The sequence below is a fragment of the Vanacampus margaritifer genome, chromosome 2 (assembly GCF_051991255.1).
Source record: "Vanacampus margaritifer isolate UIUO_Vmar chromosome 2, RoL_Vmar_1.0, whole genome shotgun sequence".
NCBI lineage: Eukaryota > Metazoa > Chordata > Actinopteri > Syngnathiformes > Syngnathidae > Vanacampus > Vanacampus margaritifer.
The window spans coordinates 1,981,922-2,008,921 of record NC_135433.1 but is presented as its reverse complement, the minus strand read 5'-3'; the positions used below and the strand labels follow the sequence as shown (position 1 = coordinate 2,008,921).

At 37.4% G+C, this 27,000-nt stretch overlaps 2 protein-coding genes across 7 annotated transcripts; one reads left to right on the top strand and one right to left on the bottom strand.

Annotated features, from left to right (window-relative positions):
* On the top strand, window positions 1-4,570 carry LOC144042935 (relaxin-3 receptor 1-like). The gene is made up of 3 exons (XM_077556056.1): window positions 1-366; window positions 1,882-2,325; window positions 3,833-4,570. Exons 1-3 carry the CDS (start codon window positions 163-165, stop codon window positions 4,442-4,444), a joined length of 1,260 nt encoding a protein of 419 aa, XP_077412182.1. The 5' UTR covers window positions 1-162; the 3' UTR covers window positions 4,445-4,570.
* Window positions 3,512-26,990, bottom strand: sirt6 (sirtuin 6). Of its 6 annotated transcripts, none has more exons than XR_013291016.1 (12): window positions 26,843-26,990; window positions 26,308-26,435; window positions 22,301-22,483; window positions 19,421-19,480; window positions 18,229-18,324; window positions 18,064-18,144; window positions 15,967-16,093; window positions 14,002-14,295; window positions 8,512-8,535; window positions 8,027-8,059; window positions 5,658-5,740; window positions 3,512-4,414 (listed from the first exon to the last, which is right to left on the bottom strand). XR_013291016.1 is itself a non-coding variant. In XM_077556053.1 (8 exons), the coding sequence occupies exons 1-8, from the start codon at window positions 26,906-26,908 to the stop codon at window positions 14,008-14,010; spliced, it is 1,029 nt and encodes a 342-aa protein (XP_077412179.1). In that variant the 5' UTR covers window positions 26,909-26,990; the 3' UTR covers window positions 13,629-14,007. The 6 variants fall into 6 exon arrangements, 2 of the variants coding, with proteins under 2 accessions (XP_077412179.1, XP_077412180.1); XR_013291017.1 differs by lacking the exon at window positions 8,512-8,535 and having other exon boundaries at window positions 3,512-3,915; window positions 3,980-4,414; XR_013291018.1 differs by lacking the exon at window positions 8,512-8,535 and having other exon boundaries at window positions 3,512-4,162; window positions 4,246-4,414.
* Between the last annotated feature and the right edge of the window lie 10 nt (window positions 26,991-27,000).

Below are 27,000 nucleotides of genomic sequence, written 5' to 3'. Positions count from 1 at the left end.
ATAATTACATAGCCTATTTACTTTCACTCATTGAATGAGAAATGACTCACTACACATAATACAAGGACGATGGAGATTTGGTTTTGCCCACAGCAAGCCACTTTGGAAATGAACCTTCCTAAAGAGGAGAGGTTGCGTTAAAAGTGACTCACCGACGGAGCCATGCAGAGCAACAACAGCGCCTCAAATTGGGCACCGGCCGGTGCGTGCGGGGGAGAGGACGACGAGCGCGAGTTCTCCAAGCTGGTCAACCCCAGCGGAGCCGGGTCCAACCTGGCCGCCTTGAACCTGTCCCTCAACTGCTGGCTCCACATCCTCTCCAAGGAACCCTCTGTGGATATGCACGGCGACAGCGCCAACATGGCGGTAAGTGGGCCTCCAAAATAAAGAAATACACAAACAAACCCATTTTGTGTGGTGTTTTGGGGGTTATTGATTTTGACCCAACGCTCAATCACTTTTTGACTGATATTGGGCCAACATTTTTTAGAGTGTACTAAATTCTTGTCAGTTGTGGTAAATAAAAATATCAACAAATGCAATTTAGATATTCATCTTGAAGTGAAACCTGTAAAATATGCTTGTTTCGTTTTTTTGTTCTTAATAAAAATAAAGTTACGCACACTCTAAAAAACAGTTGGGTCAAAGATAACCCAATTATGCGTCTAACGGGGTCATTTGATTTGATTTTTTGGGTGAGTTTGACCCAAGTTTTTGTTTTGTACAAATGTGCAATCTGGATCAAATCTGGATTTAACTTGGTTTGATGCTAAAATTCTAACGTTTCACAGACATGTTTTTTTCTTTTTCTTTTTTGAGGGGAAAAAGAAGAAGATTTGGCTGTCAGAATGATAATAAATGCATCTGTGCAAAACTATTCAACTTTGGCCAGATTTCTGATGAACCTTCTTGAGACGGACAAACCAAGTTACGCATCCAAAACCATCCCGACCAAGTGTGCTGGGTTCAACAGGCTACAGCCCGTTTCATAAGTGGCTGACAGTCAGCGATTCAAATTGTTAACAGCTGATCAAACGATTAGACAGCTCTTAATAGGAAAAGAAAAATGCACTGAGCTGTCACCACCGTCCTACAAATACAATTATGCCATCTAGTGGCAGAAAAATGACCTTTCTACCGTACAGTACATCATTTTAATTTTAACACAATTTTATGAATTATTATGAAATTACTGTATCAATAACTAAAAGATGCAGCCATGTTTCTATCAGTTTGACATTTTCCCCCACTTTTATGTTGACAAGAGTATGGAAACTTGGAGGGGGAAAAAGTGTACATTTTATTGTACATTTAGAACGGATATAACATTTGTGATTAATCGTGAGTCAACTATTGAAGTCATGCGATTAATTACTATTAAAATTTTTAATCGTCTGACACCCCTAATTTTTTATAATTATTTTAAATTAGGGGCGTCAGGCGATTAAATTTTTTAATTGTAATTAACTCATTAACTGCTATAAATGTCCAAAATTAATTTTAACTATTTCTATTGGTTTAATTTTTTTCCACTTTTGTTAACGAGAGTATGAAACCTAGAATTTTTTTAATTGTAGATTTAGAACAGATATGAAATTTGTGATTAAGTCATGCGATTAATTACGATTAAAATCTTTAATCGATTGACGCCCCAAATTTTTTCTTTTCTTTTTATTCATTCACTGCCATTGACGTCTATAAACATCAAAATTCCTTTGAACATTTTTTCTATCTATAGCCGTCAATGGCAGTGAAGGAGTTCATATGCTGTATTGAACCACAAAAAGAAGAAGCTGATGACCACAAAAAGAGAAAAAAATAAGTAACGCTGTGTCAGCTGGTGAATGTAAACCGCAAAGGTGTTGTGGTTTGGTTCTTCAGGTGCGAGTCCTCATCGCTCTGGTTTACCTGGTGGTGTGCGTCCTGGGGCTTGTGGGCAACCTCCTGGCACTCTTCCTGCTTCATTTCCGCCGCCGAGGTCACCACCACTCCTCCGTCGACTGTTTCGTGCTGAGCCTGGCGCTTACGGACCTCCAGTTCGTCCTCACCTTGCCCTTCTGGGCCGTGGACACGGTCCTGGACTTCCGCTGGCCCTTCGGCAGGGTCATGTGCAAGATGGTGAGCTCGGTCACCACCATGAACATGTACGCCAGCGTGTTCTTCCTCACCGCCATGAGCGTGACCCGCTACCACACGTTGGTCACCTCTCTGAAGATCGCCAGCCCGAGGACGGCGGCCACGCGAGCCAAGTGGGCCAGTTTGGCTATTTGGATGGTCTCGCTGGTGGCCACGTTGCCTCATTCCATCTACTCCACCACCGTTCAGGTTTGTGGACCTAAACAGCATTTAGCCGTCAGAGTAGGGTTGGGGGGGGGGAAATATTAATATTATTATATAAATAAATATAAAAAATATGCCGGCTAAAAATGTCTGCCTCGAGGCTCCGCCCGACCCATGTTTGCGCCGCCGTCTATGTTTCTATGTTTTTTGCAGACAGACGCATATTAGCTCATTGTAGCTAACAGGCAGCTCCACTCGTTACGTAGTTATGGACTGTTGAAGCATCGTTTGTACTGTAAGTGACTTTGAAGACACTATTACATGTGTAATGTATAATGATGTATGTGTGAACAAACTGGTAGTTAGTGTTTGTTTACCTTAAATGCTAATCACTAGCGCGCTAATGCTAAACGTGATTGCTAACCATTTAGCCTTGGCTAATTTTGTTATTTAATAATGCTCATGTACAGAAGATAATAAATGAATAGTAGTTGTATCGACTGAATTCAGCTTACGTAGATATAATGGTGCATGTGTGAACCAAATGGTGGTTATTGTGTTTGTTTACCTTAAATGCTAATCACTAGCGCGCTAATGCTAAACGCGATTGCTAACCATTTAGCATAGGCTAATTTTGTTGGTGTTTACTAATGCTCATGCACAGAAAATAATAAATGAATAGTAGTTATATCCATCAAATTCAGCTCACGTAGATATAGGTGCATGTGTGAACCAAATGGTGGTTATTGTGTTTGTTTATCTTAAATGTTAATCGCTAGCATGCTAATGCTAATCGCGATTGCTAGCTGTTCAACATAGGAACATTTTGCTGGTGTTTAATAATACATATGTACAGAAGATAATAAATAAATAGTAGTTATATTGACTGAATTCAGCTTACGTAGATATAATGGTGCATGTGTTAACTAAATGGTGGTTAGTGTTTGTTTACCTTAAATGCTAATCACTAGCGCGCTAATGCTAAACGCGATTGCTAACCATTTAGCATAGGCTAATTTTGTTGGTGTTTACTAACGCTCACGCACAGAAAATAATAAATGAATAGTAATTATATCCACCGAATTAACCTCATGTAGACATACAGTAGGTGCATGTGTGAACCAAATGGTGGTTATTGTGTTTGTTTACCTTAAATGCTAATCGTTAGCCTGCTAATGCTAATCGCGATTGCTAGCTGTTCAACATAGGCACATTTTGCTGGTGTTTAATAATACATATGTACAGAAGATAATAAACAATGAGTAGTTCTATCCACATAATTCAACTCACGTTCAACCTTTGTGGACTAAGAAAAAAATAAAACAAACATTTTATGGGAACTGCGATTATTTGATGGAATAATCGATAGGATAATAGCTCTTAAAAAGATGTGATAGTGACAGCTTTACATCAGAAGTACTGAGTCTGTTCATTTTTCCAAGATGATCGTCTACAAAATGGGCGTCCATCATTGACCGACTGTCCGACGGAATGCCATCTGTTGCGAATGTTCTGTTCGGATTGAGTTCACCAAACCGTGTTGTGTTCGCAGGTTTCTGCAGACGACGAGCTCTGCCTTGTGAGGTTCTCCGAATCCGATTCCGGTCACTTGGATCCTCAAGTACTCCTCGGGCTCTATCAATTGCAAAAAGTGCTTCTGGGATTTGTCTTCCCTTTGATAATCATCAGCGTGTGCTACCTCCTCCTCCTGAGGTTCATCCTGAGCCGGCACGTGGTGGGCAGCATGATCGGCGGGGCCGTGGCGGACGGGTCCGAAAGCGAGCGAGGTCGCCGCCACCGCCGCCGCTCCAAAGTCACCCGCTCCGTCACCATCGTCGTTCTGTCCTTCTTCGTCTGCTGGCTGCCCAATCAGGCTCTGACGCTGTGGGGCGTGTTGATTAAGTTTGACCTGGTGCCCTTCAGCAAAGCCTTCTACAACGCGCAGGCCTACGCCTTCCCTCTGACCGTGTGCCTGGCCCAGGCCAACAGCTGCCTCAACCCGGTCCTCTACTGCCTCATCCGTCAGGAATATCGCGGCGGACTCAAAGAGCTTCTGCTCCGAGTGTCCATCCCCATCCGAAACATTTTCAACCATGCCGTGAGGGGGAGGAGAGTCGAGGCAGCACCCGCCAGCCTGGTCATGAGACACAAAGACATGATGTGATTTTGTGGGGTTATTTATTATGCACTACCGTGGCGTGGATAGCCAAAAAACACGAGTTTTTGAGGCCTCATATTGATTATTATTATTTTTTAATAATTGCATATATTAATAATTAACTCATTCACTGCCATTGACGGCTATAGACGTCAAAAATTCAATTGAACTATTTCTATCAGTTTAACATTTTTTCCCCACTTTTGTTAACAAGAGTATGAAAACCTAGAATTTTTTTTATTGTACATTTAGAACAGATATAAAATGTGGGATTAATTGTGTGTTAACGAGTGAAGTCATTCTATTCATTATGATTACAAATTTTAATCGCCTGATGCCCCAAATTTTTTCATGTTTTATGTTTGCTTTTTCAATTCATTGCTATTGACGGCTATAAAACATCAAAAATTCATTTAAACTATTTCTATTAGTTTAACTTTTTTTTCCACTTTTGTTAACAAGAGTATGAAAACCTATAATTTTTTTTATTGTACATTTAGAACAGATTTTGTGATTAATCGTGAGTTAGCTAGAGAAGTCATGCGATTAATTACAATTAGAATTTTTTCTCGCCTGTCGCCCCTAATTTTTTACAATTTATTTTTTATTTTTATGAATTTATGGCAGTTAGGAAGAAAAAAAAAGGCACCAGAAGTGCATGCGGCGAAAATGTTCTCTAACTTCCATGAACAACCATCTCCGTCGGGATTTCAACATATTCACGAGACACCAATTACTACTTTCCTATTAACAATGCTGCAAATAGGAAAAATCCATGAGAAATGGCAGACAATGTACTTTTTTTCTGTTAGGCAACGATCTGGCCTGACTAAATGAAGCTCTTCCTCTCACTTCTACCTTGTTCCTTGGTACCAACATGCCACAGTAAGTTCCACAGAAAAACAAATAGGTGAATTTATGAATTTTGAACTGCCAATAGATTTTGGGGGGGGGGGGGGGGGGGGTTCGCCATGTTCCTTGACGTTGCATAATTGCATTGGCTGTTATAGTCTTGGGCACAAATGAGATTTTTGAGTTGCTATGCACATTTTTTCAGTTCTGGACAAACAAGTACAGGTATAATCTTAATCAAGCAATGCAATCAAAATGTCTCTCAACCGAATCAAGAAAAGCGCACAAAAGTTTTTGGAATGTTTTTCTCTCAACCGCATCTGATGGTGCTTTGAACACTTTGATGTGATGTCTGACCTCCATTTACCTCAAGCCTACTGGACGGCAAGGCCCCGCGGGGGTGGTCGGCCACATCCATGCCCCTCCCTGCGGGTGACGCTGGAATTTTCCCTGTTGTGTGAAAAACAAAATGTATAGCTTAGATTGTGAATAGGTATGGTGACGCGAAATAAAAATCATGTGACAAGAGTGTTGTGCTGAAAAGCTATCTCGTCAACTGATGATGATAGAGAAAAAGTAGTAAAAAGGCCCGCCCCGTTGCATTTAAAGCCATGCTTGCCCTTTTGCAACCTTTCAAGTCTGAACATGGATAATCATCTATCGCTGGCCAAAGATAGAGGTTGACACGTTAATAACATCCGCACACACACACACATCGCGACGCCTGCTCCTCCATTGTGTGCAGTAATTACCTTGCCAAATTGCATCCTTCTTCATGACTGTAAATGAGGTCACACAGAAAGCTGGTCTCATATATATATATATATATATATATATATATATATATATATATATATATATGGATCACTAATGTTAATAATAATAAACTCATTCACTGCCATCGGCGGCTTTAGACGTCAAAAATGAATTTGAACTATTGCTATTTAACATTTTTTCTATTTTTGTTAAAAAGAGTATGAAAACCTAGAAGCAAGTTTTTATTGTACATTTAGAACAGATATAAAATTTGTGATTAATCATGGGTTAACTCGTCAAGTCATGCGATAAATTACAATTAAAAAATGTAATCGCCTGTCACCCCCAATTTTTTTAATCCTTTCTTTAAAAAATAAATAAATAAATAACTAGTGAAGTCATAAGATTAAAACAATATCTCCTGTCTCCCCTAATTTTTTAAATATATTTTTTAATGAACTTATGGCAGTGAATGAGTTAAACACAAAAAGCAGAAGCAAGATATAATTTTTATAATCTTTTCTTCTTTTTCTTTTTTAAAAAAAAAGAAAAGATTTCAAAAAAGATTATTAAAAATTAGGGGCGTCAGGCGATTAGAATTTGTAATCGTAATTAATCGCATGACTTCACTCGTTAGCTCACGATTAATCACAAAATTTATATCTGTTCTAAATGTACAATAAAAAAAAATCTAGGTTTTCATACTCTTGTTAGCAAAAGTGGAAGAAAAATGTTAAACTAATATAAATAGTTTAAATGATTTTTTTACGTGCATATAACAGTCAATGGCAGTGATTGAGTCAAAATAACAAAAGGTGCAACTATATAAATTTAAACAACTCAAAATTAGTATTAATAATATTTGATTTTTGTTTACGATAATACCGATTTTGTAATTGTGGAGTGTAATAATTGAAATTGTAATTGAATTTGAACGCCGCTTCACCATGTTTGCATTCAAACCCGGGCTCCACAAATTGAGCCGAGTTTGCGGACCTCAAAAGCCCTACAGGGTTAACACTCAATCAGCATTTCTTTCATGTTTTCCGGACCCAAACCATTCCGTGATTCTTAGAGCAGAATTTCGAAATCTATTCTGCGGGTTGACTGGGTGCAAGTTTAAAGCTTTTAGGTCACGTCAATGATGGGGGGGAAAAAGGGTTAGCAATGAATTATCTTCTTCTATCACAAAGATTTGGCATTTCAACAGGGGTGTGCGGACTTTTCTTCTTCTATCTAATCGACATGCATTGTAATGTTCCGGGAGCTACATTGTGCTGAAAACCACAAGAGGAAATGCAAATTCTCATCGCTATACATTTCCATACATAGAGATCAATTTATTGCCAGGATGAGCAGGTGAGAGCGGAACGGCAGATTTCCCGGCAGGCTTTCGAAGACGACGGCCCACTCAGGCACAAACTGCCAATCACGGCAAAACGAGGAGAGAAACATATGATGGCCTCTCTTTGCATTCGGAGCAGCGGAGTGGTTTCTTCGGTCTTGACACCGAATTACGTTTTGAAAATGCATCAAACATGCCTTTTTTTTGTGCAGATGTAAAATTGATGATTAATCGTGAGTTAACTAGTGAAGTCATGCAATTAATTACGATTAAACATTTTAATCGCTTGACTAATTTTTAATAGTCTTTTCTCTTTTTTTTTTATCGTGTCAGGCAATTACATTTTTTAATTGTAATTAATTGCATGACTTCAATAGTTAACTCACGATTAACCACAAATTTTATATCTCTTCTAAATGCCCCAGTCTTCCAATTTGCAATCAGCTGCACGGAATGTAAAACCATCACATAGCATTTGAATCCTCCATCATTTGAAGGTAAAACACACGAAAATGCATGAACGGACTGTCAAACACACTGGAACGGCCACAGGAGCAATAATGTGATGTTTAGGAGGAAAGTGATACTAACTTGCATAATAATAATAAAAAAAAAGAGCACATTTAAAGACTCACATTTTGGAGATTATGATTGCACAAAGTGATGTCCTGCAAAAGGAAACAAAAACAATCAGTTCATGATAACACTGATCTCAGATTGGTTATTTGAAAATAAAAAAAAATCTATATACAGTGAAATTATCGGAAAATTTAGCGGGGGGGGGGGGTTCGGTGGGGGGAAAGCATGACCAAATAATTATATCATGACCAAATGAAAAGTAACTCATATTAGAGCATACCACAAATGTCTTTGTTATAGCAGAAGATGTTATCTGTCGGAGTCATGTGCATACACAATGAACTACTAAAAAAAAAAAAAAAAAGCGGAATTCCGCGAATTAGCGGAAAAATCACATCCCTGTATATAACAAATGTCATGATCTGAATGGCTGTTTAAAATGCTACATGCCATGTTTTAAACAACATGTTCACATTTTTGTTGTGTCCAGTAGTGACATCCACGAGACAAAATAAAAGTAAAACAAAGTAAAATGACTCACCATTGTGTTCAGGAGAAGTGATTTCTACATTCATGAAGCAAAAATAGATTATAGAAACATTAGAGATTGTACAGTGGATAGAAAAGTCTACACACCCTGGTTCATAAACCAGGTTTTACCACTGATTGTCACACCCACCTAAGTGGGGGGCGAAATTCGCTCTCCGCATTTGACCCATCCCCTGAGGGAGCGGTGAGCAGCAGCAGGGGGCGCGCTCGGGAATCATTTGGTGATCTAACCCCCCCAATTCCACCTCTTAATACTGAGTGTCAAGCAGGGCGGCAATGGGTCCCATTTTTATAGTCTTTGGTATGACCCGGCCGGCCGCACAACCTCCCAGTCTCAGGGCGGACACTCTACCACTAGCCCACTGATCTGGTGTATACAAATAAAAATAAAAAAAATTAAAAATGAGCAAATGATAACTCATTTCAAAACCTTTTCCATTATTAACTCATTCACTGCCATTGACGGCTATAGACGTCAAAAATTCATTTCAACTATTTCTATTAGTTTACATTTTCCCCCCACTTTTGTTACCAAGAGTATGAAAACCTAGAACTTTTTTTTATTGTACATTTAGAACATATATAAAATTGATGATTAATTTTGAGTTAACTAGTGAAGTCATGCGATTAATTACGATTAAAAATTTGAATCGCCTGACTAATTTTTAATAATCTGTTCTCTTTTTTTTATTGTGTCAGGCGAATAATTTTTTTAATTGTAATTAATTGCATGACTTCAATAGTTAACTCACGATTAACCACAAATTTTATATCTGTTCTAAAAGTACAAAAAAAAATTCTAGGTTTTCATACTCTTGTTAACAAAAGTGGAATAGAAATAGTTCAAATGAATTTTTGACGTCTATAGCCGCCAATGGCAGTGAATGAGTTAATGTAACCCAAAAAAACTGTACAACTCAATTGAAAAGTTTTGAAAATCTTTTTCAGAAGGCAAGTAATAGACTGACAGTGAAGCTTGTTGCTGACAGCATTGATTTAGTACCTGCCCATTTGTGGTTTTTAGCATTAGCATGACGGCTATAGACGTCAAAAATTCATTTAAACTATTTCTATTAGTTTAACATTTTTTTCCACTTTTGTTTATGAGTATGAAAACCTAGAAAAAAATTCTTGTACATTGAATTTGTGATTAATCATGAGTTAGCTATTGAAGTCATGCGATCAATTACAATTAAAATTTTTAAATCGCCTGACGCCACTAATTTTTAACCCCCCCCCCCAAAAAAAGTTTTCATACTCTTGTAAACAAAAGTGGAAAAAAATGTTAAACTAATAGAAATAGTTCAAATGATATTTTTTACGTCTATAGGCGTCAATGGCAGTGAATGAGTTCATTTCATTATTTATTTTAAATTTGTAGTTTTTTTTATTTTTATTAAAGAGTTTCTAAAACGAGTTCACATTGCACAATCAAGCATGTGAGGTTCTTTGAAGACACTAAATTGTCCATAAGTGTGAAAGGTAGTTTGCAACAACCGTCACGGCTGACCCGTTTTCTTGGTTCGGTCATGTGACATTCACAAGCTGTGTTAATAACTTTTTTGTTTTTGCATCCACGCTCCGTGTCGTGCTTTCAAATGTCCCTCAATTGAGAGGCTATTTAACTCCCCGGCAGGTTTTCTGCCCTTACTGGCTCAACTCAGCTTTGTCTATTTGGCAACGCGTTACTAGCAAAGCCTTAGCAAACATGACAGTCGCCGCCTCAGCGCTTCACCATGGGGGCGGGGTTTGGCATTGCTAAATGTTTAATGAGCTGTGCCTGCCTATTTGCAGACTCATGAAAATTCTCATGTCCGTGACAGAATACTAACGCGGTTATCGACATGCAACGGGGAAAAGCAACCTTACTTGACGTGTTTCTAATGAATTAAAGTCAAGAATGAAGAAGATTTACTCTGGTATTGTAATGTTGTCATTCATTTTCATGTCATTTATTCTGTTGTCATTCAAAAAAAAAAAAACTGATTTAAGAAAGAGGAAAATGTATATTGAGAGGAGATGCTGATGATTTCATTTCATATATATTTTTTGTAACTCAGGGCCAATAGATACAATGAAAACAGCAGGGGCCCCAGAATTGAGCCCTGTGGAACACCATACGTTTCATTATAGATGTGAATTCAAAATACACTATTTGCCTGACCACTTTTTTTTGCTCGACATACACATCAAAGCGGTCATTGTTAAATTTCCGGTGTTCGGTCAAATATGCACTAAGCAGTGTTATTTTAACATTGTTAGGCTAAAAAACGACACGGTCAGAGTAAATTTCCTTGAGTGTTGGGGTGAATTTTGGGTGTAATTTGATACATTTTTTATACTGACACTAGTGGAAGTGTTTAAACACTAGAGTTAAGTGTAGTTTGGCAGAATACTTTCAACACTACTTAGTGCTTACCAGGGTAGATTTTTAATATTATACAGTGTTGGAGTAACACTGATTAAGTGTGAAAAAGGTAACACTCATTGGTAGGGATGGGCCAATACCGATACCAGACATATTTCATGGTATCGGTCCCGCTCGTGTAGCCGTTTTATATATTTATAATACACACACACACGCACACTTTTGTTTGTTAGATTTAACACTCAGTGTTAATCGAACACTTTTGATTTTGCTATATAGTCAGTATAAATGGATTACAATAATAAAGAAATCACACGATGTACCGTCATCATTTTATATCTGTTCTAAATGTACAAAAAAAAATTCTAGGTTTTCATACTCTTGTTAACAAAAGTGGGAAAAAATGTGAAACTAATAGAAATAGTTCAAATTAAATTTTGAAGTTAATGGCCGTCAACGGCAGTGAATTAATAATAATAAAAAAAAAAATTAGGTCAGGCGATTAAATTTTTTAATCGTAATTAATGTCATGACTTCAATAGTTAGCTCACGATTAATCACATTTTTATATCTGTTCTAAATGTACAATAAAAAAATCTAGGTTTTCATACTCTTGTTAACAAAAGTGGGAAAAAATGTGAAACTAATACAAATAGTTCAAATTAATTTTTTAAGTTAATAGCCGTCAACGGCAGTGAATTACAAATAATAAAAAAATATTAGGTCAGGCTACAGGCGATTAAATTTTTTTAATCGTAATTAATGTCATGACTTCAATAGTTAGCTCACGATTAATCACATTTTTATATCTGTTCTAAATGTACAATAAATAAAATCTAGGTTTTCATACTCTTGTAAACACAAGTAGAAACAAAGATTAAACTAATAGAAATTGTTCAAATGAATTTTTGACGTCTATAACCGTCAATGGCAGTGAATGAGTTAAAAAATAAAGCAAGTGATTCTAGGTGGCCGTGACAGTCGCGTGTGCACCTTGTACAAAATCTGCCCTATTTAAGGTTCGCCACTTGTCGCATGCTAATGCCGACTTTGCAACGAGCCACTTTCAGAAGACGGCAGACGGGTGATTACGCGATCGAGCTGCAGCTGTTTCATCCGTTAGACGTCTTTTATGATTGACTCAATGGAGCAAAACGTATGACAGCGTAAATCTGCACTCGATGGCCTGACAAACACGTGTGCTCTCTTCTTCATGTCATGTTAATGTTGAAGAAAATGTGGATGGCAGCATATCGAGATTGATACCAGCGCATAATGAGCTCTCGTCAGAGCTGACATGTTGACCGAAGACGTGTTAACGAGGTTCCCATGCACAGGAATAAAAATCATACCATTATGTCGGTTAAATAATTGCCCGATAATTTTACTCCTCTTGGCGTTAAGTAGGCCACGACTGACTGACAACAAGCTACGAACAACACATAGCCAGCAACTGCAAAGTTATCCCTCAATTTATTACCAAAGGACAGGTATAAAAAAAAAAAAAAACATTTTTCCTGAGACAAAAATGTCGCATCTATTTACAACAAAAACATATTTTCTTGCCTTATAGTCAAATGTAACATTGACCTCAAGACTGTACATGCATCGCTCAAAGAAGAGGGAAAGCTAAACATGTATAATAAGGTGCTGACACCTCACTGCATTTTATTACAAGCTGGATTTATAACTAAATGCTCTACTTTTTTTTCTGGTACCCGGTGGGGTTTCATGGCAAACATATAACCACAGAACTGAATACAATAAACAATTAAAGCTCATCTAAAACAGTGGATATAAAAAGTATACACCCCCAGGTCAAATGGCATGTTTTTGCGATTAAAAAATAATAATAAAAAATATCCACTATTAATGTGACCTCGGACCTGTTGGTTGTTTGTGCAACCAAATTATTTCAGCTTAGGTCGATGGAGGACCAAAACGGTCAAAATCAAAAATAAATAAATAGATAAATAAAAGAGAAACTAAAAATGGATATAAAAAAATATTATACAAAAATAGATATATAAACAAAAACAATTAAAAAATAAAGATTTAAAAAATAAAAGTACCGTATTTTCACGACCATAAGGCGCCCCGTATTATAAGGCGCAGTCACAGTTACTGGTGCTATTTGTGTGTTGTAAGGCACACCGCATTATTGGGCACACGCATGGTTAAGCAAACGCTAGCTCAAAACATATGTTAGCACGCTATTATGCTAAAACTTATGCTAGTGCATGTTTTTAAAAAAAGCAGCGAACAGAACAAAACTGAGTTCAGTCGAAGTAACGATGTAAAACCAATGTAAACGATGTATGTTCAGTTGTACTTGAAGTATATAACAGGCACGTGCAGAGGAGGGGCTATGGGTGCCCGGGCATATACACATATACGTATATATATATATACATATACACATATACGTATATATATATATATACATAAATATATATACATATACATATATATATATATATATACACATATACATATATATATATACACATATACATATATATATATATACACATATACATATATATATATATATATATATACACACACATGCATACACATATATATATATACACATATATATATAGATATTACATACACATATATATATAGATATTACATACATATATACACATGCATACACATATATATATATATTATATATATATAATAATATTTATAATAATAATATATAATATAATATATAATATAATAATATTTATATTTATTTATTGTATTTAATTTTTTAATTATATTATTTATTTCAATTTCTATTTTCACTTATATTTATCCATTTATTTATTTTTTTATTTTGGCAGTTTTGGTCTTCCATATAAGTCGCATTAATGTTGAAAAACAAAAATTTGGTCACATTTTTTTTATATCACAAAAAGTGCCATTTGACCGCGCACGATTCAATTTGTGCGGCTCGAAGATGAGGAATCTTTAAGTGATGTTGAGAGAGTGAAAAGTGGAGCTCAACAAAGAACTGTAAGTTCCAGTGGACAAAAAGAGGCAGCAGAACTTGCATCCTTTGCGATCAAACTTGTAAAAAATAAAGTTTGTTTCTTGAGGCATTTTGGATGAGGACGGTACCTGAGGCTATTTGTCATCCTTCCTCTCTTTCTTCACCGTCACAGTCTCTTCTTTGACGGCGTCGGCGTCTGCTGCTCGTTTCTTCTCCTCCTCCTTAACCAGCTCACCTTTGACCTTCACATCCGCACTGAGAGCGTGCGCGGGCTTCGTGTCGGCGGCGCCCTCGGGTGCGGTGGTGGAGCTCTCGCACACCGTTGGCCCGTCCCACTTTGGGATGTCCAAGTTCAGGTGCTCCATCAGCTGCTTCATGACGTCATCCACGTAGCCATTGATGCGCAAGTGCGCATGCTTGTCCTGCAAGACAACAAGTTACAACAAACTTTATGGGCTTGGTTGATAAATAAAAGGCGATATCAACAAATATGAATCCACCGTGGATTTTTATGTACCTGTATTAGCAGCACAAACATCATAAAAGGGAAACAACACTTTACTGTGGTCGCTATTTTGTAATGCTTATCATGAATGATATGAGCAACACAAAAACTGGGGTATTTTGTAGACGACAATAAACGTGAAGCCACATTTTTATGTAACTACAGTATATTAGCAGCGTCCTCCTGAAAACATAACAAGGCACAGCAACAACAATTATAAACAAATATAAAATGCATGAATAACTCACCAGCCGCCGAAAATTCACATTTCAAGTCTAGGTCTCCTGCTATTGTCTGCGAACGCACCTTTTTTTTCTTCTTGGTCGTAGGCTTTTGTGTAGTCTCATCACTGGGGCTTTTCCCCGTTGCAAAGAAACTTTCCAAACATGACTTTTTTTTGTTTGTATTTTTTACACATTTTTAGGGATAGACCAATGGCACCGAAATTGGGAATTTTGACGAATATCGGTGTCTGCCTTTTTTTTTTTAATCTGACACCTGGTAAAAGGTCAATCTAAAACCATTTTAATCTCAAGGAACTGTTTATTTAAATTTTCAGTAAACATATTTATATTTAAAAAATACAAATATTTGTAATATATATAGAGCTATGGTATTTACTTGTTCATTTGTATTTTAAAACAATTCTGAAGCCCCCCTTTATTTATTTATTTATTTTACCGAAAATGAAGATCGGCTCCAAATATCGGTTATTAGCCTCTTTGACAACTAATAATTGGCATCTGTATCGGCTTTTGTATCTGAAAAAAAAAAAACATATCGGTCTATCTCTACTCATTTTGCTAGCTTGTGGATTTGGTATCAATGCTACACAACCGAGATAAATATCACCTTGACATGCGTCAAGAGTCTGTCATAGACAGTTGTAACAGAGGAAATACGGTCACATTTCGAAATAAAATATTTTGGATAATAAATAATCGGAAGTGTAAGTGTTTTATTCTTTCAACTAAGGATGCAACGATGACGGCAATATCATGATATTGCGGTATTAAAATTACACAATATTGTCGCTGTAACGTCACGATATTTAAAGCAACGCATCTGTCTTTCCATTTGTGCACCCTCTTGTGGTTATTTTATTAGTGCAGTTTAATTTTAATTGGGAATGTTTTGGCCACTGCAGCGGTTTTCACTCTCACAAATCAGTCGTACCAGTAAATATTTTTCAATATCTCTGTCCAAAAAAAAACAAAACATTTATTTTGGCCCGCTTCAGCCAAACAAAACAATGTGAACTACATAGACCATGATACTTTGCGTCGCTAAGCCAATAGGAGCACATGACAATGACATGGCCAAGCCAATTTCTCAGTCAATGCTGTTATGTACAAGCACACAATATCGTGCTTTTATTCCCCCAAAATGAAAAAAAAGGTGAGTTTTTATACATTATTGTGAGCTTTTTTTTTTTTTTTTTTTTTTAATTATAATCACCAACCTCCCCACAGTTTGTGCTCATTATCATATCATGAGTTTCCTATTGTGATGTTTATCGTATCGTGATCTGTTCCAAAAGTGTTCCTGGCAACGAGTGTGGCTCGGGAGGCGCAGCGATGAAACGTACGTGCTTGGTGGGCTGCAGGTTGACAATGACCACTTTCCCGCCGCCTTTGCGCTTGGTGACGAGCGGAAGGTCTCCGCTGGGTTTGATCTGCATGGAGGTGCCCAGCGTCAGCGCCAGGTCGGCTTGTCTAATGGACACAGAGCGCACAAACGATGCAAGCGAAAATGTGAGCAGGGATCTTACGACAAAGTGGCTGCGTTTGGGCCACGGTGTGAAATTGCTGAAGCATGAGTCATTTTCTGGTAATCATGCATGTAATAAAGTGCAACAAACAAACGGTACACAGCTCCTCCCCCACTTTTGTCGACGCCTAATAAAACTTTTACCAGGATATTGACACAGATGGCAAATGGGGACATTAACAGACACTGATGTATCAATTAAACCCAGAGAAGGTTTTAAAAGAGCTGAGATGTTAAGGCCCGCAACACGTCATAAACACTCACCAACATTTACAACCTCAATTCCATGATTTCTTCCAGGAAATTGTAATAATGTATTCCCAACAATTAACTTCATTTTGCAGCGTTTTCTATTATGTACGCGAAAGCATTAACCCCGCTTGAACTTTTTGACCGTTTGCCACATTTCGGGCTTCAAATATCAAGAATAGATTTTTTTATTTTTTAAACCAACCAGTAACTGAAAAGTAGGCACTAAGGACTAATCACGGTTGACCTTCAGAAAACAGCTGAGCCGTGATTGGTCATTACCTCAGCAACGACCAACTGTGATGTCATTTTCAGTTGCCAGCAAGTGGCCGCCCCGAGACGGATTCAAAACGGCTGGATTTCGCTGCTTAAAGGCATCGTCCAAACTCCGAATGGTGCCTTCAACTCATATTCCACAAATGCAATATTAATCGGAACACCGTGTTTAGACTAGTGAGGCTACACAGAAAATATTATTGCAAAGAAAATTATTGAGTTGACTAGGGATGTGAATTGCGTAGTACTTGGCGATTCGATCCGTATCACGATTCATAGGTTACGATTCGTTGCCAATTAATCCCAATAAAAATCTATAAATTGTTTTTTTACTAAAATTTAGAAAATCTAATCAATAAACTTGTACATGTACATTGTAAGATTTGTATGAAAATATATTTATTGATCTGAAACTTCAAGCTTATAACTGAGTCACTGTATTTGACAAACAATCTGTTGCAATCTGTTTCATGTTTGAACAGCATTGAAATCAAATATTAAGGCTTATTGTTCCATCAATAGAACATTCTTCCATGCTTAAAGTGTGAACCCTATAAGCCTAAGTAAGACGTTTTGTTGAATATTTCCATCAAAAATTGATGTTTAAACATCGATTCGGCCTCATATTGAATCGATTAAAGAATTGTGCATTCTAATGTCACGATATATTGCCGAATTGATTTTTTTATTTTTAAAGAGTTGACTATCCCTTAAAAATGATGCTGTTAAAAAAAATGCTGATTAATTTTTCTCCAAATGGGGGGTTGACTCAAGGGGCAACTGAGAGTGTTGCCCATACTCATGCCTGACACCAATGTCTGTTTTAGCCACGCCCCACAGAAAAAAATATATATATATTGAAATTGTGGGAAACAGGCTTAATGATTTACAGTACCTCCACAAGGCAATAGTAAAAATATCTCAGTTTCAAACACATATAGGCCTACTGTAAATCTAAAAATGAAAATAAATCTCTGCATTTATTACAGTCAGTAACAGGACTGTTTCTTTAACCAATCAGAGTTGACATTCATCCTCACAGTCTGCATTTTCCTGCCTCTGATTGGTTGGCCAGAGCACAACTTGTTGCAACAAACGTCTGCAGCCATCTGCAATCATTAAACCATTTTTGGTGAATGCCTTTTTTAAATGTCTTTGTCATGTTATTAGATAAATACTGTATCTTTTCACATGATATTGATGCTTTCTATACCTGTGACGTGAAAGTGCTAATAAGAGGTTGATTAAGTGAGGTCCATCTTCACAGAAGACTCAGTTAACATATGCCACTGGGTTTTTACATATGCAGTTTTTTTTTACACCCGGGATGAAAATCTACAATGTTGTTTCATAGCAACATCATGTGAAGAAGGAAAAAAAAAAACTTGACCTGCTTGCATTGTCTGCTTTGTTCAGATCGTTGTCAGGAAGCGCATCCTCCCAGTCCAGTATCGTGCTGATCAACCGCCCTCTGTTTTCATAAAGATCACACAAGACGGGCTGTTGAACACGTCAGCTTCTTCATTTGCGCGTGTGTGCGCGCGTGTGTGTAAACCTGCAGGCTCGGAGTCCTCTGGAGCGCACCACATCGCAGTGACGTCCTGTTGGTTTGAGGCCCATCACGCCGATCACCTTTTCCCTGACAAACTGCCTGAGAAAACACACCACCTTACTTTTTTGTCTCATAAAGTGTACTTAAAAATAGAGTTAAAAATACATTCTTGAACGTGAAGTGCACAATAGTGTTAATTTTATCCACCATTTCTAAATGTAGTCTCAGTTTTTCAGTCTAGTTTCAATAACGATTGTTAGTTTTTAGCATAGTTAGTCAACCTCATCCCATTTTTATTTATATTATTAGTTTATATTTATATTTTATTTCAACATAACATGTAATGTACCTTTTTGTTGAAAAACAATTTCACACCCAATTTCAGCATGTCAACTAGGGATGCAACGATAACGGCAATATTGTGACATTAAAAGTGCCACAATATCGTCGCCGTCATGTCACATTAAAAGCAGCACATCTGTTAAAAAGGAGAGGTTGTATTTCCATTTGTGCAGTTTTAGCACCCTCTTGTGGTTAGTTTATTAGTGCAGTTGAATTTTGAACAGCAATGTTTTGGCCGCTGAGTTGGTTATCACTCCTATAAATCAGACATTAATATCTCATTTCAATATCTCTATAAAAAAAAACATTCAGCCAAACACAACAATATGAGCTTCTTTTTTTTTTTTTTTTTTTTTTTTTGAGTTTTTACACATTGTCGTGGGCTTTTTTTTTTTAATATCGCCAACCTGCCCACAATATTGGGATAATCATCGTATTGTGATGTTTGCATATTGTTACATCCTTAATATCAACAAGTGGCTAACTATAGTGCTACGAGTTAGCCAGCATTAGTTAGTGGTCAGATTAACATTATTGTTGGAACGTTATAGCAATTGGATTGTTACGTTATAAACAACATAGATTTTAGTCCAGTATTTATTAATTTAAGTGGACGACATTTTCGTCTCATCTTCATGAGTCAATTGAAAATGCATACTGATTTAGCCACAATGTTTATTAATGGGGGCTTTAGTCCAGTCTAGTCTAGTTTTCGGTGAAAAATGTTATTACGGTGTAGTTTTTCTTCATGAAATTAACACTAGTGCACAGAAAGGTCTCGTCCGTCAACAAACCTTATGTATTATGCAGCAGCCACAATCAAATCAAAAGAGTTTTGTGCATGCGCACATACCTGCAGCACTTCTCGCACTCCTCCACAAACATGTTTCCATGCAGCTCCGACAACAAGTCCCTGTCAGGGCCAGAGACGCATCTCCTTAGATCACAGTGCATACATTTGAAGTAAATATTCTGTTTCAATTTAATTATAACTGTTTTGATTTAGTTATAACTATTTAGAATTGGACAAAATTGCTTTGATTTACTCAGCAAAGTTTTGTGTGAGAATTCAAATGATGTGAGGGGGTTGGTCTTCTCTTTGTTCTCTCCTTAGAACATATGGTGGGGGCAAGCGAAAGTGTTAATTAGACCCTTTGTTTATAAGACGGCTCCTCAGAGTCTCTCTGTCTCAGTCTCTTCTGTAAACAACGTCAACACTTATCTGATTATCTGTGTTCCATCATGTGACTACGAGGGGAAGAAGAGAAGGAGGTACCATGTGACTCTTGGGAGGGACTTTTGTAGGACAAAGGATATTACCCACAAGCGGAGCGGAAAACGACACAGTTGAGAATCAAAGATGGCGCGGGTGGCGGCCAATCTCAGCTGTCCACAAATTTGTGTAATGAAATCCTTAGGTAATGCCTGAATTCACTCATCTCATTGTATGTTTTGATAATCAACATCACGAACACGGGAAAAGTAAGTATTCATCTTACTACACATTCAACATGACAACTCTTGAGAACAAATGGAGTGTGAGAGGCTCTTTCGTGAATATTCTGTGTGCTGCTCGGATCGATTTGTACGCTTACGCCAGGGCAACGCTGGAGGCCATTCTTTTCCTACTGCGTGCTACTTATTAGAAAAGGTGGAGCAAAACCAAGTGGAGGGAGAAGGAGATGTATGGAACCGCTCCCAGGGAGAGCAGGTCCTTCCATTACAGGCTGGATGCTCGGATTGGATGGAAAATTGCATTTGCTGCTTGAGGTCACAAGTTAGAACAGTTGTGAGCCTTTCAGACTTTTTGGCTTGTTTAAGCAGTTGAAAATGATATTTCTATTCATCATAGTGTGGATTTTAAACCTATATTTTTCATGAAAACAATTCTAGAATGCACAGGCAAGATAAGCAGCATTTTGAGCCAACTGCGGACATTTAAGGCAGGGCTGGCTGACTCCAAAATTAAGTCCAGTACAGTAATCCATCCAAGATGCAATAACGTAAATAAATAATTAAAAATAAACAGTGATGCACAGAATATTCGGCCGAAATAAAATTAAAGACAAGAGAATATGGCCAAAATAAGATGTTGTGGTGACGCAACCCCCCCCCCCCCCCCAAAAAAAAAAAAAAAAAACGCCGCAAGTAAGCGTCTGTTCGAATTAAACAGCGAACGCGGGGGCGAGTGTCCGCCTTTTCTTCTCGTCGCAGCAGCTCCCGGGGTCATTGCGCACGCCGGAGGGGAGGGGCGTCGGTTGGTGTACAACATTTAAGTGGGTCGAAAAAAGACAGAACTGCTGTGTACTGCAGTACAGGTGAGCCACTTTCTCTCCCGTAGCGCCTTCCCCCTTTTTTTTTTTTTTAATAAATGAGAGCACCTCAAACACTTCCCCTTTATCACCGGCATCCCGGTGGCCATGCTAAACACTTTAGCACTATTGCTATCAACAGTTTTAAACCCGGAAACACTTCGCGCTATCTCCGGGTGACGACTGATCTGTACAGGATGCTGTGTGTGACTTTGCAGTCCGTTCCCGGACTGGTGCGAACAAATGGATTTAATTTATTTTTAAAACGTGAGTGAATGTGCGGATTTTAAGTGCGCCGCACGCATCAGTCCTCGCCTGTGCGAACTATATTGACTATAAAGTGCAATCGTACCGCCAGAAAATGCTCAATCCTCGTTTGGTGTTTAATGTACCATTACGCAACATGTCTGTGGTGTGTCCACATTTCAATTTATATTGTGCTTTGTTAAAATGCCAGTGCTAAATAAATATTTGATAATAATATTATAATTTTAATTAATTATAATAAATAGTAAAAATGTGCATAATTTTATTTTTCGGCGTTTCGGTTTTCGGACAAGCATTTTTCATTTTCGGTTTTGGTCAAACATTTTCATTTCAGTGTATTCCTAAAAGTCGCGGATTATTGTTTCTGTTTCTAAGGGCTGCTGTGCAGAATGCAACGTCACTGTCTTAATTTGGCATAAAAGTCAAGAAAGGCTTCTTGCCGGATCTGTCATAGCTAAATACAAAAGGCACACACAAAAAAAAACCGAACATGACATCCAGAACCTAAAATGGGATATGCTATAAAAACAAAATGTGAAATAAATAAATATTGAATTTCATCAGGAAAACAATGATAAAACTGTCTTCTGAACGTTAAGAGAACTGTCAAAAATCAAATTCAATAATCTGTGTGAAATGGACAATCCTGTCTTGACCATATTTAATGTTTTTATGTCAATAGGCTCCACATTTTGACATTACGGAAATGTGAGACAGGTTGACCTACAAATATAAACTGCAACAGTTTTCTTTTCTTTCCAATTGATTTGATTGTTTACAAATAAATTACAGGGGGTCCTTGATTTACTGTGGTAGTAGAATACATTGCAAGGTTATGAATGGAGTGTAATAATCTAATTTGCGCAGCAGTCTGCAGTGTGAGAAAATGTGCAAAAAATTTGCTTTTAATTTGAACTATTTTATATTCAAGGCCTATAAGTGTTTTTTGTACTATTATTTACTGTAATCATGACTCCACAACTTCATTAGTGAAGGTTATTGAGCGTCTACCGTATGTTTTGATTTATGAACAAATTCTAATTATAATGCAAGCGTACAAAGGAAATGCCATTGTAAAGCAAAGACGTCCGTCTCCTGAAGCCAATTTCTTCCACAAATTAGAGAGCGTCGAGAGCGGCCTTGAGCCAAGTCACCTTGGGAAGCCGGATCGCACATGCAGGCCGTCCACATTTTGGCTGACGAGATACTTGAGGTATCCGGCCCTCTGCAGTCCCAGCAGGGCCATGTGAGTCAGGCTGGGTCGGGCCTCTTCAAACGTTGTCTCAAAGTGAGGCGTCTCTCCTTTTTCCTCCAAGGTCCACACACCCTTTGGACCCCTACAAGAAAATGTGTTATCATAATAAAGTGAAGCCTCGTTAGTAACGGGGGATAAGTAGGGACCCGGGCCCGCCCTGCCGCGAATAGTGAAAATCTGTACGATTTTAACCTAAGATATTTGTTATCCATAATCCTTTATGGGAGCCATATTTAAAGCAACAGACCACCAATGTAAGAAACAGCAAAGAAAAAATATTCGTGATAGACCGATATGGTTTTTTTCAAGGCCAATACCAATACAAATTAGTCGTAGTCAAGGACGTCGATAACCGATATTTCAAGCTGATATTCATTTGCAGAAAAAGATCAAATATTAGCGTAAAAAAACCCACGTTTTCTTTGAAACTATATTCGCTTTCCTTTCTTCTCTTTGGTCCTTCCTCGGGTCTCCTGACGGCCTCACGACTCTGGCTGGAAGTGTTCGGTTTAGGTGAACGGTATGGGATTTTTTTAATAGGTTTTAGGTGAACTAATGAATACACACACACTCGCACACAGGCACATACAAAAAATAATAATGATGATAATAAAAAAATTAATAAAATGAAAAAAAGGAGAGCAATGATGATGACATGTCAAATCGGTAAAATTACCGAATGAACAATATTGAGCGCTGAATTTTTTTTTTTAATTAATTAATTAAAAAATAAAAATAAACTATATTGACAGATTTGTTTTAAAAAAATTATAACGAAAATTGCAGGGAGTTTCCAGTGTCACCAGCATGTGGTAAGATAAATTAAGAACTAAGCAAGTAAATAGATCCCTGAAGTTTTCTACTGTAAATAGTTTTCCAAAATTTCAACATAATTTCTTTTTTCAAGTAAAAAGTGTAGGGAGTTTCTATTTTTTTATAAAGTGGACATTTAACTCTGGAGAACCCAAGAACCCCTTTCTTCTTTGGAAAATTATGAATTATACATTAAATGACTGCTATAAGTTCACTGAACACCAAAATATATGTTTTTTCAATTTTTTTTTCAATTTATTCCCTAATTTAGGATTAGGGCGAAATTCGACCCTTTGGGATTTAGGGGTATCATTTCGAAAAATCTGAATAACAAAAACTGTCAGTAAACTATTTAAAATTTAACAAAATAATCAATCAAATACACAGCTACATTGAACAATATATATTTTTTTGTTTTATTTGTTGCATTTTAGCCATCTTGCCACCCCCACTCTGGCTCATGTAAGTGCAATATTCATCCACTAGATGGCCCCATGCAGGGGTCAGAAGTGGCACTTTGGACTTTTGAAGTTAAATTTGTAAAAAAAAAAACAAAGACCTTTTCTTTGTTATTTGAGTAGCAGAATTTATAGGGGCCAAATTTGACCCCGTGGGTTCCCCAGGATTAAGTTCCCTGCATCTCACTGAGCGACAAATGCATGCAAATGTAGCTAGGTTCGTAAAACGTTTCAAAAGATCCTTGCAGCAAAAAAAATGTCTGAATATGTTCCAAAAGTGTTTAAGTAAAAACTGTCTGTGAACATCTTACAATTCCTGATGAAAACATTCGCAAGCGTTCTTTGCTCAGTGAGATACAAGCTTTAATCGGCCGTCAGATTCATAAAAAGGCAGATGCCGACAGTTGTCAAAATCGGTCCATGCCTAAAAACGTCAACTTAAGTTGAAGTTTTAGTCTCTAAATGATTGCCACTATTCACAACAACTCGATTAAAATGAATAAATACGACAAGAACGCAAGGATCGAAGCAGCACCCTATCCATCTGGTTTGTAAACTTTCAAGCACAACTGCAACTATATTAAAATAAATACTGACAAAATAACGCTATGTAGTATTGAGATTTGAGCCATAAATAAATCAAACAAGGTCAGGGGAAATCCTTTGCAGCAACCTATATAATTATTAAGCAAACACCTAAAAATCGATATTTGGCTGTAGTGGCTAGATAATTTATTGCATTATTGATATTTTTCTCTCATCCCTTCTAAGTAGTAGTAGTAGGCATCTCAACTGAGAATTTTGTACAGTAACATCCCCCACAGGTGCTCATTTATTACAAGACGCATCTTCATGCACCAGAAAGAACAATTCAGGATGTGAATCTTCACAGCTGCTGATCGCCATGAGCGAAATGCTACAGGATGTGACGGCCACATTCACATCATTTGGAACTTTGGTCCGAGGAAGCGCAAAGGCTGTCAAATTGCTTCGTGGCACAACCGCAGAGTGCAACTGCATTTGTGCATAAGTCAGCAACAGCAGGTTAAGTTAGCGTGAGACGACCTAATGTGAAGAATAGGATACTATATCATACGTTGCTTTAATGATGCTGCTGTCCAAGGTTGAACCGACGAGCGAGTGGTCAAATTAAATATTAATACGTCCAGTAGGAGTAACATATAAATATATAAGTTAAGAAAGATGAAGATGTTTCCAGGCCAAATCTGAAGGAATACTCTGGTGACTGGAAACAGACTGAAATAATAATACTGTAATATATATTTTTTAAATGTGCTTTCTTATCAAGAGTTGAGCGTGTATTGAACATCTACTACCCTCTCCTGCTCAAAATGTGGTACTACAAGACAAAAATGTAAAATCAAAGTCAGCCAAGAAAACCTCATTTATGCCACATGGCCCTTATGAATAATTGTTTTTACTAGTTTGAGAGGTATTATATTTATATGATGAGTAAATATTCTTGTTTTTGAAAGCAGTATCGATCAAAATGGGATTTCGATTTTTTGCTCAAATAAAATAATTAATTTTTTTAACAAAGATAACATGAATCCATAACAAAAGTTTAACATTGTTAATGTTGCTAAATAAATGAATAAATAAATTACATTTCTAGAAGACTCACTTTTGAAAAGGAGTGTTAAAACAGGTTTTCATTAAAACTTATTTAAATTTAAGTCATGTATGTATATTATTTAACATGACCTACAAATATAGAAAATTAGAAAAAAATGTATTCATACGTTTAATATTTCCCCCCTAGCAATCAAGAATGTATACAGTACTTAGTTAACCTTCATTTCTCCAAGTTTAGCTATTCTCAAAAGAGCAAATCTGTATATACCATGCAAATGTTCTCAAATACAGTTGTAGTCTGATCTGAAAGACGCCGCGCTTGCTTTAATGACGTCATAAGTGCATCAACATCTTAAAAAAAAAAAAAACGTCTCACCGGGCCCTCAGTAACGAAAAAGGTAATTCATGTAATCAAAATTATAAACCCGTACCAAAGTTCTACCAGAGAATATTGGCAAGACAGCGGCCATTTTTATGAGTGCTCTTGATGCATCTCTGCCAGGACGTTCAAAATGCTTCAACAACTTACACAGTATCATTATTTCTTATTCAACTAAAATCGGCCAAACAACTGAAGCGCCTTGATTTAAAGGCAGAAATAATGTGCTAAAACCTAGCGTCCCGTGTAGCCTGTAAATAATCAGTATTTGTTGAATGCATTTTGAGTCAGACTTCGGCTTGCCTGACTTCAGTCCAAGCAGGCCGCGTACGTCAGTTCTCACTCAGTGATCGTGTGAATAAGAGAGAGAATGGTTATCCTCCTGGCCCAGGATGTACAATAGTCCACTTTTTGCATGAAGTTGGCTGGGATAAGCTCCAACTAAGCCAAAAGCCTGAACGTGGGATGTTAAATGATGGGACGGATGGATAAATGCATCCTTATGGTGGATGTGGAGGAATCCTGGGACGCAAATGTCATGTTCGACATGATATTTGCATCGCAAATGTAAAAAGAAAAATCCACACTTATGCTTGTGTGTCAAAGTGGAGTCCAGAAATATAAATGTAAAATGCAAATGCTACAGTGAGAATTTCTTACCTGAAGTCAGGGATGCCCACTGAAGTGCTGATTCCTGCTCCAGAGTGCACAACCATGTACTTGGACTCTTTGACCATCTTAGCAAGGGTTGCCACCTTTGCTGTCAGCTCTTCAGGACTATCGAATGCCTGGTTCAACATATCACATAGGTTAACAAGAATAAATAATCTTGCAGACATTATAAGCATTTGATGAATGTAGTTTTGAAAGGAGATTGACCAGGTGTAAATGCAATCCACACCACCACTTTATTTCTTTACAAAAGAATCCAAGCGTTAGATAATTACAAAAAACACACAATTTATTACAAACAACGTGTTGTGTATAAGGTAAAACAGGCGCCTGTATTCAGGTTGACAATGAAAATGAAGTAGGGCTCAAAAAGGGCTGAATTGATTCCATGTTTTCAAATGTTTAATTAAATACGGTCGTTCATTCATCAGAAAGTCAAGCTGGGACCTACAAAGTAGCAGCTAACCTGCTAACTAAAGCCTGTTAGAAAGCGAACCCCGAGCCGCATTGTCGTTCATATTACCTCTGGAAGTCCGCACACACCCTTGTCTGCGTACGGTGAGAGGCCGGCCGCATAATTTACAGACATTGCAGTCTGTCTCTTTGATAAAAATGTTCCGAAAGCAGCAGGTAAGAATTGTCTTCAAATCCGAAGCGACCGTCGCCTTTAGTTGACGTCAT